This window comes from Cherax quadricarinatus, chromosome 98 (genome assembly GCF_038502225.1).
Source record: "Cherax quadricarinatus isolate ZL_2023a chromosome 98, ASM3850222v1, whole genome shotgun sequence".
NCBI lineage: Eukaryota > Metazoa > Arthropoda > Malacostraca > Decapoda > Parastacidae > Cherax > Cherax quadricarinatus.
In genome coordinates this window covers 5,254,963-5,269,163 of record NC_091389.1, presented here as the reverse complement: position 1 = coordinate 5,269,163, position 14,201 = coordinate 5,254,963, and the positions used below count along the sequence as shown (strand labels likewise).

The following is a 14,201-nucleotide window of genomic DNA, read 5'->3' as shown; positions in this document are numbered from 1 at the left end:
TTTACTGCCCCCTTTGTGGAGTGGGGCTATGTCTGTTGTTTTTAGTAACTGAGGGACGACCCCCGTGTCCATGCTCCCTCTCCATAGGATGGAAAAGGCTCGTGATAGGGGCTTCTTGCAGTTCTTGATGAACACAGAGTTCCATGAGTCTGGCCCTGGGGCAGAGTGCATGGGCATGTCATTTATCGCCTGTTCGAAGTCATTTGGCGTCAGGATAACATCGGATAGGCTTGTGTTAATCAAATTTTGTGGCTCTCTCATAAAAAATTCATTTTGATCTTCGACTCTCAGTCTGGTTAGCGGCTTGCTAAAAACTGAGTCATATTGGGTGTGGGTCACAACCTGGGTGTTAGTGGACTGGTGTGGATCACATCCTGGATGTTAGTGGACTTTTGTGGGTCACATCCTGGGTGTAGTGGACTGGTGTGGATCACATCCTGGGTGTTAGTGGACTGGTGTGGGTCACATCCTGGGTGCTAGTGGACTGGTGTGGGTCAAATCCTGGGTGTTAGTGGGCTGGTGTGGGTCACATCCTGGGTGCTAGTGGACTGGTGTGGGTCACATCCTGAGTGTTAGTGGACTGGTGTGGGTCACATCCTGGGTGTTAGTGGACTGGCGTTGGTCACATCCTGGGTGTTAGTGGACTTGTGTGGGTCACATCCTGGGTGTTAGTGTACTGGTGTTGGTCACATCCTGGGTGTTAGTGGATTGGTGTGGGTCATATCCTGGGTGTTGGTGGACTGGTGTTAGTCACATCCTGGGTATTAGTGGACTGGTGTGGGTCACGTCCTGGATGTTAGTGGACTTGTGTGGGTCACATCCTGGGTGTTAGTGGACAGGTGTGGGTCACATCCTGGTTGTTAGTGGACTGGTGTGAGTCACATCTTGGGTGTTAGTGGACTGGTGTGAGTCATATCCTGGGTGTTAATGGTCTGGTGTTGGTCACATCCTGGGTGTTATTGGACTGGTGTGGGTCACATCCTGGGTGTTAGTGGACTGGTGTGAGTCACATCCTGGGTGTTAGTGGACTGGTGTGAGTCACATCCGGGGTGTTAGTGGACTGGTGTGGGTCACATCCTGGGTGTTAGTGAACTGGTGTGGGCTACATCCTAGGTGTTAGTGGACTGGTGTGGGTCACATCCTGGGTGTTAGTGGACTGGTGTGGGTCACATCCTGGGTCTTAGTGGACTGGTGTTAGTCATATCCTGGGTGTTAGTGGACTGGTGTGGGTCACATCCTGGGTGTTAGTGGACTGGTGTGGGTCACATCCTGGGTGTTAGTGGACTGGTGTGGGTCACATCCTGGGGGTTAGTGGAATGGTGTGGGTGGCATCCTGGGTGTTAGTGGACTGGTGTGGGTCAAATCCTGGGTGTTAGTAGACTGGTGTGGGTCACATCCTGGGTGTTAGTGGACTGGTGTGGGTCACATCCTGGGTGCTAGTGGACTGGTGTGGGTCAAATCCTGGGTGTTAGTGGGCTGGTGTGGGTCACATCCTGGGTGCTAGTGGACTGGTGTGGGTCACATCCTGAGTGTTAGTGGACTGGTGTGGGTCACATCCTGGGTGTTAGTGGACTGGCGTTGGTCACATCCTGGGTGTTAGTGGACTTGTGTGGGTCACATCCTGGGTGTTAGTGTAGTGGTGTTGGTCACATCCTGGGTGTTAGTGGATTGGTGTGGGTCATATCCTGGGTGTTGGTGGACTGGTGTTAGTCACATCCTGGGTATTAGTGGACTGGTGTGGGTCACGTCCTGGATGTTAGTGGACTTGTGTGGGTCACATCCTTGGTGTTAGTGGACTGGTGTGGGTCACATCCTGGGTGTTAGTGGACTGGTGTTGGTCACATCCTGGGTGTTAGTGGACTGGTGTTAGTCATATCCTGGGTGTTAATGGACTGGTGTGGGTCACATCCTGGGTGTTAGTGGACTGGTGTGGGTCACATCCTGGGTGTTAGTGGACTGGTGTGGGTCACATCCTGGGTGTTAGTGGACTGGTGTGTGTCACATCCTGAGTGTTAGTGGACTGGTGTGGGTCACATCCTGGGTGTTAGTGAACTGGTGTGGGTTACATCCTAGGTGTTAGTGGACTGGTGTGGGTCACATCCTGGGTGTTAGTGGACTGGTGTGGGTCACATCCTGGGTCTTAGTGGACGGGTGTTAGTCATATCCTGGGTGTTAATGGACTGGTGTGGGTCACATCCTGGGTGTTAGTGGACTGGTGTGGGTCACATCCTGGGTGTTAGTGGACTGGTGTGGGTCACATCCTGGGGGTTAGTGGAATGGTGTGGGTGGCATCCTGGGTGTTAGTGGACTGGTGTGGGTCAAATCCTGGGTGTTAGTAGACTGGTGTGGGTCACATCATGGGTGTTAGTGGACTGGTGTGGGTCACATCCTGGGTGTTAGTGGACTGGTGTGGGTTACATCCTGGGCGTTAGTGGACTGGTGTGGGTGGCATCCTGGGAGTTAGTGGACTTGTGTGCGTCACATTTTGGGTGTTAATGGACTGGTGTGGGTCACATCCTGGGTGTTAGTGGACTGGTGTGGGTTACATCCTGGGCGTTAGTGGACTGGTGTGGGTGGCATCCTGGGAGTTAGTGGACTGGTGTGCGTCACATCTTGGGTGTTAGTGGACTGGTGTAGGTCACACCCTGGGTGTTAGTGGACTGGTGTGGGTCACATCCTGGGTGTTAGTGGACTGGTGTGGGTGGCATCCTGGGTGTTAGTGGACTGGTGTGGGTCACATCCTGGGTGTTAGTGGACTGGTGTGGGTGGCATCCTGGGTGTTAGTGGACTGGTGTGGGTCACATCCTGGGTGTTAGTGGACTGGTGTGGGTGGCATCCTGGGTGTTAGTGGACTGGTGTGGGTCACATCCTGGGTGTTAGTGGACTGGTGTGGGTCACATTCTGGGTGTTAGTGGAATGGTGTGGATCACATCCTGGGTGTTAGTTGTCTGGTGTGGGTCACATTCTGGGTGTTAATGGACTGGTGTGGGTCACATCCTGGGTGTTAGTTGTCTGGTGTGGGTCACATTCTGGGTGTTAATGGACTGGTGTGGGTCACATCCTGGATGTTAGTGGACTGGTGTGGGTCACAACCTGGGTTCTAGTGGACTGGTGTGGGTCACATCCTGGGTGTTAGTGGACTGGTGTGGGTCACATCCTGGGTGTTAGTTGTCTGGTGTGGGTCACATTCTGGGTGTTAATGGACTGGTGTGGGTCACATCCTGGATGTTAGTGGACTGGTGTGGGTCACATTCTGGGTTCTAGTGGACTGGTGTGGGTCACATCCTGGATGTTAGTGGACTGGTGTGGGTCATATCCTGGGTGTTGGTGGACTGGTGTTAGTCACATCCTGGGTATTAGTGGACTGGTGTGGGTCACGTCCTGGATGTTAGTGGACTTGTGTGGGTCACATCCTTGGTGTTAGTGGACTGGTGTGGGTCACATCCTGGGTGTTAGTGGACTGGTGTTGGTCACATCCTGGGTGTTAGTGGACTGGTGTTAGTCATATCCTGGGTGTTAATGGACTGGTGTGGGTCACATCCTGGGTGTTAGTGGACTGGTGTGGGTTACATCCTGGGTGTTAGTATACTGGTGTGGGTCACATCCTGGGTGTTAGTGGACTGGTGTGTGTCACATCCTGAGTGTTAGTGGACTGGTGTGGGTCACATCCTGGGTGTTAGTGAACTGGTGTGGGTTACATCCTAGGTGTTAGTGGACTGGTGTGGGTCACATCCTGGGTGTTAGTGGACTGGTGTGGGTCACATCCTGGGTCTTAGTGGACTGGTGTTAGTCATATCCTGGGTGGTAATGGACTGGTGTGGGTCACATCCTGGGTGTTAGTGGACTGGTGTGGGTCACATCCTGGGTGTTAGTGGACTGGTGTGGGTCACATCCTGGGGGTTAGTGGAATGGTGTGGGTGGCATCCTGGGTGTTAGTGGACTGGTGTGGGTCAAATCCTGGGTGTTAGTAGACTGGTGTGGGTCACATCATGGGTGTTAGTGGACTGGTGTGGGTCACATCCTGGGTGTTAGTGGACTGGTGTGGGTTACATCCTGGGCGTTAGTGGACTGGTGTGGGTGGCATCCTGGGAGTTAGTGGACTGGTGTGCGTCACATTTTGGGTGTTAGTGGACTGGTGTGGGTCACATCCTGGGTGTTAGTGGACTGGTGTGGGTTACATCCTGGGCGTTAGTGGACTGGTGTGGGTGGCATCCTGGGAGTTAGTGGACTGGTGTGCGTCACATCTTTGGTGTTAGTGGACTGGTGTAGGTCACACCCTGGGTGTTAGTGGACTGGTGTGGGTCACATCCTGGGTGTTAGTGGACTGGTGTGGGTGGCATCCTGGGTGTTAGTGGACTGGTGTGGGTCACATCCTGGGTGTTAGTGGACTGGTGTGGGTGGCATCCTGGGTGTTAGTGGACTGGTGTGGGTCACATCCTGGGTGTTAGTGGACTGGTGTGGGTGGCATCCTGGGTGTTAGTGGACTGGTGTGGGTCACATCCTGGGTGTTAGTGGACTGGTGTGGGTGGCATCCTGGGTGTTAGTGGACTGGTGTGGGTCACATCCTGGGTGTTAGTGGACTGGTGTGGGTCACATTCTGGGTGTTAGTGGAATGGTGTGGATCACATCCTGGGTGTTAGTTGTCTGGTGTGAGTCACATTCTGGGTGTTAATGGACTGGTGTGGGTCACATCCTGGATGTTAGTGGACTGGTGTGGGTCACAACCTGGGTTCTAGTGGACTGGTGTGGGTCACATCCTGGGTGTTAGTGGACTGGTGTGGGTCACATCCTGGGTGTTAGTTGTCTGGTGTGGGTCACATTCTGGGTGTTAATGGACTGGTGTGGGTCACATCCTGGATGTTAGTGGACTGGTGTGGGTCACATTCTGGGTTCTAGTGGACTGGTGTGGGTCACATCCTGGATGTTAGTGGACTGGTGTGGGTCACATCCTGGGTGTTAATGGACTGGTGTGGGTCACATCCTGGGTGTTAATGGACTGGTGTGGGTCACATCCTGGGTGTTAGTGGACTGGTGTGGGTCACATCCTGGGTGTTAGTGGACTGGTGTGGGTCACATCCTGGGTGTTAGTGGACTGGTGTGGGTCACATCCTGGGTGTTAATGGACTGGTGTGGGTCACATCCTGGGTGTTAGTGGACTGGTGTGGGTCACATCCTGGGTGTTATTGGACTGGTGTGGGTCACATCCTGGGTGTTAGTGGACTGGTGTGGGTCACATCCTGGGTGTTAGTGGACTGGTGTGGGTCACATCCTGGGTGTTAGTGGACTGGTGTGGGTCACATCCTGGGTGTTAGTGGACTGGTGTGGGTCACATCCTGGGACAAAACTGACATAATTTGCGGGAAATGCTCAACATAACAAGGTACTTTCTATATAGTAGTATGTCATTGATGTCAACTATGGTCTGTATACCTTGTACATGTATACCTTGTACATGTATACCTTGTACATGTATATCTTGTACCTGTATACCTTGTACATGTATACCTTGTGCATGTATACCCTGTACATGTATACCCTGTACATGTATACCTTGTACATGTATTTGTAGTAATTAATGATTATTAATATTACAAGTTGATAAGCAAGCCACGTACGTGTGCAGCAGTTAGACATCGGTTTGTGTTGCCTCCGAATTCGACTAAAGAAGTCTACTGAGTTGGCTAAATGTTGCACATGTTTCAAGAGAATGTTAGTTTAAGATATGTAAATTGCATTGCCAGGTATGTTGAGAGGAGAGAGGGGCTATAGATAAGATAAGATAAGATTTCGCTCGGATTTTTAACCCCGGAGGGTTAGCCACCCAGGATAACCCAAGAAAGTCAGTGCGTCATCGAGGACTGTCTAACTTATTTCCATTGTGGTCCTTAATCTTGTCCCCCAGGATGCGACCCACACCAGTCGACTAACACCCAGGTACCTATTTGCTGCTAGGTGAACAGGACAACAGGTGTAAGGAAACGTGTCGAAATGTTTCCACCCGCCGGGAATCGAACCCGGGCCCTCCGTGTGTGAAGCGGGAGCTGTAGCCACCAGACCACCGGGCCATGGGTGTGGGTTGCATGGACGAGATTCCTTTTGCTAGCATTTTCTTTCACAATGACACTCCCTGTGTTCTGGTAGGGGGAGGGGTGATTCAACACTATCTGTTGGTACGAGTTGTCTGCCTGATTCCATTACCTTTGTAACTTGTGAGCTCATTATCTTTGTACCTAGTTCAGCTATGAAAACTTTGGGGGCCCAGTCCCTGGACCAATTATGTACCTCTGTAATCTGTAAATACCTTTGTAACTTGTCATGATTGTGACCAGACCTACCTGGAGTTCATTACCTTTGTAAATTGTGAGTCCATTACCTCTGTAACTTGCTCAGCTATCAAAACTTTGGAGTCCAGTCCCTGGACCAATTATGTACCTCTGTAATCTTTTGACTACCGCCCACAGGATGGGTATGGGGTGACTACCGCCCACTGGATGGGTATGGGGGTGACTACCGCCCACTGGATGGGTATGGGGTGACTACCGCCCACTGGATGGGTATGGGGGTGACTACCGCCCACTGGATGGGTATGGGGGTGACTACCGCCCACTGGATGGGTATGGGGTGCATAATAAACATATTAAACTAAACTCCCTGATGACTAGCTTGGCATTCATGAACTCCATGAGATGTCCACATGTTTAGCCATGAATGATCCAAGCGTTAGTCAAGTCATTCACTTGGTAAGTGTTCATAGACTCACTATGTAATTTTTGTAATACTTCCAGAGGTTGCACCAATGTAAATTTTGTTACATGAACCACAGGGTTTTTCACTCGTATGAGGCCCCGAGTTGTCGTTTACTACAGACATAATATACAACTACGGAATGATGTAGATCAGATATCTTTGTAGTGATGTATGATTTTAGCTGTGGTGTGTTGATACATAAGTATGTATATAAATATACATACATCTCCACACGAATACATACACAGGAGCTACTATATTACAAATAATTTACCTATTTTCAGAATATTTCCTGGGTGGCCTGGTGGCTTGGTGGCTAAAGCTCCCGCTTCACACACGGAGGGCCCGGGTTCGATTCCCGGCGGGTGGAAACATTCGACACGTTTCTTTACACCTGTTGTCCTGTTCACCTAGCAGCAAATAGGTACCTGGGCGTTAGTCGACTGGTGTGGGTGGCATCCTGGGGGACAAGATTAAGGACCACAATGGAAATAAGTTAGACAGTCCTCGATGACGCACTGACTTTCTTGGGTTATCCTGGGTGGCTAACCCTCCGGGGTTAAAAATCCGAACGAAATCTTATCTTATCTTACAGCTAGAGTTATAATATTTCGTCAGTATTGTCTACCATTCTTGTACAAGACAGACACTGTAGAGATGTATCGGATGTGAAAATTTAGATATCAGCGGATGTGGATATGTATGAGGATGTCTTACTTATTTGGTGGATGTTGATGCGGATGTAAGAAATTGTGCGGATGCTCTGCAGATGTGGATGTGGATATCCGATATATCACTAACAGACAGTCCTCGATGATGCACTGACTTTCTTGAGTTATCCTGGTTGGCTAACCCTCCGGGGTTAAAAATCCCAACAAAAATCTTATCTTACCAAGTTGAACTTTGACTCTCAAAGATCGAGGTGGCGTAAGTTTATCTAAAGAAATGATCATTACTCTTTTCACTCTGACTCTACACAGAGCAGGTTGAGTGCTAACATAATGTTTAACTACAACTAATGCAAATTTACCATTGTTTTTATTTCAGGAAGTGAGATTTGATATATCTGCGTCCTCATGCACATATAAAAATATTTTCCGACCCATCCAGTCAGACAGGAACGTCATAAAGCAAGACAGTAGAGTCCCCACTGCTGTCTACTCTAACAGCAACAAATATCTGTAAGTCTCTTTTGAGTCTATAAATTTTGCATTTTCCATAGTTATTTGCAATGTAATTGTTGATCTTACTCTTTGTACTTGCTACGTTGTTAGGTAAGACACATATGCAACAGTTAGGTATCTTTATTATGAAACGTTTCGCCTACACAGTAGGCTTCTTCAGTCAAGTACAGAAAAGTTGATAGAAGCAGAAGATACTTGAAGACGATGTAATCAGTCCATCACCCTTAAAGTTTTGAGGTGGTCAGTCCCTCAGTCTGGAGAAGAGCATTGTTCCATGGTATGAAACAATGTACTTGACTGAAGAAGCCTACTGTGTAGGCGAAACGTTTCATAATAAAGATACCTAACTGTTGCATATGTGTCTTACCTAACAACCTGTCGGTATTTTATACCATTTTAATGTACTTGCTACGTGTTCTATATTGTTCCTCATGCGTCATATAATCTGTGTTCTCTACCTGTTCTTTATAGTTTCATGTTATCTCCCAACACTTAGTCTTATTTATGTTATTAAGACTTTTTTAATATAAATTATAAACTGTCCAGTTAGTTAAGTGACATCAACGTCAATTAATGTAGTCTGAAGACAGTTATTTTTGGATATTCGAAATAAATTGGCCTTGATATGCTTGGGATACTATACAATTGTCTCTCTGAAAAAGTTATTTTTTTTGAGGTGTTAAAATATAAATTAGTCTGGGCTGAATATTTGAAATTTTGGAAATAAACAAAGGTGTTGGCTATAAGATCAGTACATAAATAACCTATACATACGAGACTTGAGCCTATGGCGATTTTGGTCAAGTTTAGACAATTAATTAGTCACTAGTCTCAGATACAACCTACCCAACATTCTCAGTGGTACCTTACAGGTTCGTCTCAGATACAACCTACCCAACATTCTCAGTGGTACCTTACAGGTTCGTCTCAGATACAACCTACAAAACATTCTCAGTGGTATCTTACAGGTTCGTCTCAGACACAACCTACCTAACATTCTCGGTGGTACCTTACAGGTCGTCTCAGATACAACCTATCCAACATTCTCAGTGGTACCTTACAGGTTCGTCTCAGATACAACCTACCCAACATTCTCAGTGGTACCTTACAGGTTCGTCTCAGATACAACCTACAAAACATTCTCAGTGGTATCTTACAGGTTCGTCTCAGACACAACCTACCTAACATTCTCGGTGGTACCTTACAGGTCGTCTCAGATACAACCTACCCAACATTCTCAGTGGTACCTTACAGGTTCGTCTCAGATACAACCTACCCAACATTCTCAGTGGTAGATTATAGGTTCGTCTCAGATACAACCTACAAAACATTATCAGTGGTATCTTACAGGTTCGTCTCAGATACAACCTACCCAATATTCTCAGTGGTACCTTACAGGTTCGTCTCAGATACAACCTACTCAACATTCTCAGTGGTACCTTACAGGTTCGTCTCAGATACTACCTACCTAACATTCTCAGTGGTACCTTACAGGTTCGTCTCAGATACAATCTACCCAACATTCTCAGTGGTACCTTACAGGTTTATCTCAGATACAACCTACCCAACATTCTCAGTGGTACCTTACAGGTTTGTCTCAAATACAACCTACCCAATATTCTAACTGGTACCTTACAGGTTCGTCTCAGATACAACCTACGTAACATTCTCAGTGGTACCTTACAGGTTCGTCTCAGATACAAGCTACCCAACATTCTCAGTGGTACCTTACAGGTTCGTCTCAGATACAACCTACCCAACATTCTCAGTGGTACCTTACAGGTTCGTCTCAGATACAACCTACCCAACATTCTCAGTGTTACCTTACAGGTTTGTCTCAGATACAACCTACCCAACATTCTCAGTGTTAGATTTTCATTCTTTTGTTGAAAATTTATATATTTCGTGTCTATAGACTGTGGTACCTTGTTTCCTAGTTTATAATAGAGATAATGGTGTCCCACTTGTTACTGATACCCACCAGTGGTACCTCAGTGGTTATTTAATCACTGGAAACATCAGAAGTTTGTGCTATTGTCTGGTTGATCACACCCTGATCCTCCATGAGGCCTGGTCTCAGACTGAGCCGCGGGGGAGTTGACCTCCAGAACCCTCTCCAGGTAAATTCCAGGTAAACCGCCTTGTACGATCGGTCAGTTTGCTTCAGTAAGTATAAACCATACCACGGGTGGGGTTAGAACCTGCGATTAGAGAGTTATAAAACTCCAGACCGACGCGGTAACCACTGGACCAGCTGCTACAATAAGATTCGCCCAAACTAGGTATATTTCTACACCATAGGAAGGTTAACATAGGCCACCAGTGTGACCACAAATGCAAGATTTTACAGACGAATCTCCCACTAACATTTCTAGTATGTTGGTACGACAAGGTCCTAAATGCACTAGAAGACAAAAAGAATGCAGATGTAATATATACAGACTTTGCAAAAGCCTTCGACAAGTGTGACCATGGCGTAATAGCGCACAAAATGCGCGCTAAAGGAATAACAGGAAAAGTCGGTCGATGGATCTATAATTTCCTCACTAACAGAACACAGAGAGTAGTAGTCAACAGAGTAAAGTCCGAGGCAGCTACGGTGAAAAGCTCTGTTCCACAAGGCACAGTACTAGCTCCCATCTTGTTCCTCATCCTCATATCCGACATAGACAAGGATGTCAGCCACAGCACCGTGTCTTCCTTTGCAGATGACACCCGAATCTGCATGACAGTGTCTTCCATTGCAGACACTGCAAGGCTCCAGGCGGACATCAACCAAATCTTTCAGTGGGCTGCAGAAAACAATATGAAGTTCAACGATGAGAAATTTCAATTACTCAGATATGGTAAACATGAGGAAATTAAATCTTCATCAGAGTACAAAACAAATTCTGGCCACAAAATAGAGCGAAACACCAACGTCAAAGACCTGGGAGTGATTATGTCGGAGGATCTCACCTTCAAGGACCATAACATTGTATCAATCGCATCTGCTAGAAAAATGACAGGATGGATAATGAGAACCTTCAAAACTAGGGAGGCCAAGCCCATGATGACACTCTTCAGGTCACTTGTTCTATCTAGGCTGGAATATTGCTGCACTCTAACAGCACCTTTCAAGGCAGGTGAAATTGCCGACCTAGAAAATGTACAGAGAACTTTCACGGCGCGCATAACGGAGATAAAACACCTAAATTACTGGGAGCGCTTGAGGTTTCTAAACCTGTATTCCCTGGAACGCAGGAGGGAGAGATACATGATTATATACACCTGGAAAATCCTAGAGGGACTAGTACCGAACTTGCACACGAAAATCACTCACTACGAAAGCAAAAGACTTGGCAGACGATGCACCATCCCCCCAATGAAAAGCAGGGGTGTCACTAGCACATTAAGAGACCATACAATAAGTGCCAGGGGCCCAAGACTGTTCAACTGCCTCCCAGCACACATAAGGGGGATTACCAACAGACCCCTGGCAGTCTTCAAGCTGGCACTGGACAAGCACCTAAAGTCAGTTCCTGATCAGCCGGGCTGTGGCTCGTACGTTGGCTTGCGTGCAGCCAGCAGCAACAGCCTGGTTGATCAGGCGCTGATCCACCAGGAGGCCTGGTCACAGACCGGGCCGCGGGGGCGTTGACCCCCGAAACTCTCTCCAGGTAAACTCCAGGTAAACACTAACATTTCTAGTATGTTGGTACATATGCATAATGTTCAATGTTCGCTGCAGACAGGCTTTATAACTATGCTCCATGCTTCTGTATTTTCCAGATTTGATGATGGTGAGCAGTTGTTTACACCTGTAATTCGAACTCAAGTTGTCGACTTTATTTTGGGGAAAATATTTGATAAAGATTCACCTTACGAATTTGGGATAGAGAAGTTGCTGAGAGATGGTGTTTACGAAGCTGCTTACCCAGTCCATCAGGTGAGGATGTTAACCCAGTCCATCAGGTGAGGATGTTAACCCAGTCCATCAGGTGAGGATGTTAACCCAGTCCATCAGGTGAGGATGTTAACCCAGTCCATCAGGTGAGGATGTTAACCCAGTCCATCAGGTGAGGATGTTAACCCAGTCCATCAGGTGAGGATGTTAACCCAGTCCATCAGGTGAGGATGTTAACCCAGTCCATCAGGTGAGGATGTTAACCCAGTACATCAGGTGAGGATGTTAACCCAGTCCATCAGGTGAGGATGTTAACCCAGTCCATCAGGTGAGGATGTTAACCCAGTCCATCAGGTGAGGATGTTAACCCAGTCCATCAGGTGAGGATGTTAACCCAGTCCATCAGGTGAGGATGTTAACCCAGTCCATCAGGTGAGGATGTTAACCCAGTCCATCAGGTGAGGATGTTAACCCAGTCCATCAGGTGAGGATGTTAACCCAGTCCATCAGGTGAGGATGTTAACCCAGTACATCAGGTGAGGATGTTAACCCAGTCCATCAGGTGAGGATGTTAACCCAGTCCATCAGGTGAGGATGTTAACCCAGTACATCAGGTGAGGATGTTAACCCAGTCCATCAGGTGAGGATGTTAACCCAGTCCATCAGGTGAGGATGTTAACCCAGTCCATCAGGTGAGGATGTTAACCCAGTACATCAGGTGAGGATGTTAACCCAGTCCATCAGGTGAGGATGTTAACCCAGTCCATCAGGTGAGGATGTTAACCCAGTACATCAGGTGAGGATGTTAACCCAGTCCATCAGGTGAGGATGTTAACCCAGTCCATCAGGTGAGGATGTTAACCCAGTACATCAGGTGAGGAGGTGTTGTTGATCCTGTCCATCAGGTGAGGATGTTAACCCAGTACATCAGGTGAGGATGTTAACCCAGTCCATCAGGTGAGGATGTTAACCCAGTCCATCAGGTGAGGATGTTAACCCAGTCCATCAGGTGAGGATGTTAACCCAGTACATCAGGTGAGGATGTTAACCCAGTCCATCAGGTGAGGATGTTAACCCAGTCCATCAGGTGAGGATGTTAACCCAGTACATCAGGTGAGGATGTTAACCCTGTACATCAGGTGAGGAGGTGTTGTTGATCCTGTCCATCAGGTGAGGATGTTAACCCAGTCCATCAGGTGAGGATGTTAACCCAGTCCATCAGGTGAGGATGTTAACCCAGTCCATCAGGTGAGGATGTTAACCCAGTACATCAGGTGAGGAGGTGTTGTTGATCCTGTCCATCAGGTGAGGATGTTAACCCAGTACATCAGGTGAGGATGTTAACCCAGTCCATCAGGTGAGGATGTTAACCCAGTCCATCAGGTGAGGATGTTAACCCAGTCCATCAGGTGAGGATGTTAACCCAGTACATCAGGTGAGGATGTTAACCCAGTCCATCAGGTGAGGATGTTAACCCAGTCCATCAGGTGAGGATGTTAACCCAGTACATCAGGTGAGGATGTTAACCCAGTCCATCAGGTGAGGATGTTAACCCAGTCCATCAGGTGAGGATGTTAACCCAGTACATCAGGTGAGGAGGTGTTGTTGATCCTGTCCATCAGGTGAGGATGTTAACCCAGTACATCAGGTGAGGAGGTGTTGTTGATCCTGTCCATCAGGTGAGGATGTTAACCCAGTACATCAGGTGAGGATGTTAACCCAGTCCATCAGGTGAGGATGTTAACCCAGTCCATCAGGTGAGGATGTTAACCCAGTCCATCAGGTGAGGATGTTAACCCAGTACATCAGGTGAGGATGTTAACCCAGTCCATCAGGTGAGGATGTTAACCCAGTCCATCAGGTGAGGATGTTAACCCAGTCCATCAGGTGAGGATGTTAACCCAGTCCATCAGGTGAGGATGTTAACCCAGTCCATCAGGTGAGGATGTTAACCCAGTCCATCAGGTGAGGATGTTAACCCAGTCCATCAGGTGAGGATGTTAACCCAGTCCATCAGGTGAGGATGTTAACCCAGTCCATCAGGTGAGGATGTTAACCCAGTCCATCAGGTGAGGATGTTAACCCAGTACATCAGGTGAGGAGGTGTTGTTGATCCTGTGCATCAGGTGAGGATGTATATTATCCCAGCCCATCAGGTGGGGATGTGTTGTTAACCCAGTCCATCAGGTGAAGATGTGTTGTTAACCCAGTCCATCAGGTGAGGATGTGTTGTTGACCCAGTCCATCAGGTGAGGATGTGTATTATCCCAGCCCATCAGGTGATTATGTGTATTATCCCAGCCCATCAGGTGAGGATGTGTATTAACACTGTCCATCAGGTGAGGATGTGTATTATCCCAGCCCATCAGGTGAGGATGTGTATT

The 14,201-nt window shown here is 47.8% G+C and overlaps 1 protein-coding gene across 1 annotated transcript in view; it reads left to right on the top strand.

Moving 5' to 3' along the window:
- Positions 1-11,889, top strand: part of LOC138855537 (anoctamin-6-like) — a 45,810-nt gene extending 33,921 nt beyond the window's left edge. The window contains exons 5-6 of the mRNA XM_070105412.1: positions 7,795-7,928; positions 11,703-11,889. Coding sequence (XP_069961513.1) covers positions 7,795-7,928; positions 11,703-11,889 — 321 coding nt within the window. The remainder of the gene's footprint in view (positions 1-7,794; positions 7,929-11,702) is intronic.
- Positions 11,890-14,201: the final 2,312 nt, after the last annotated feature.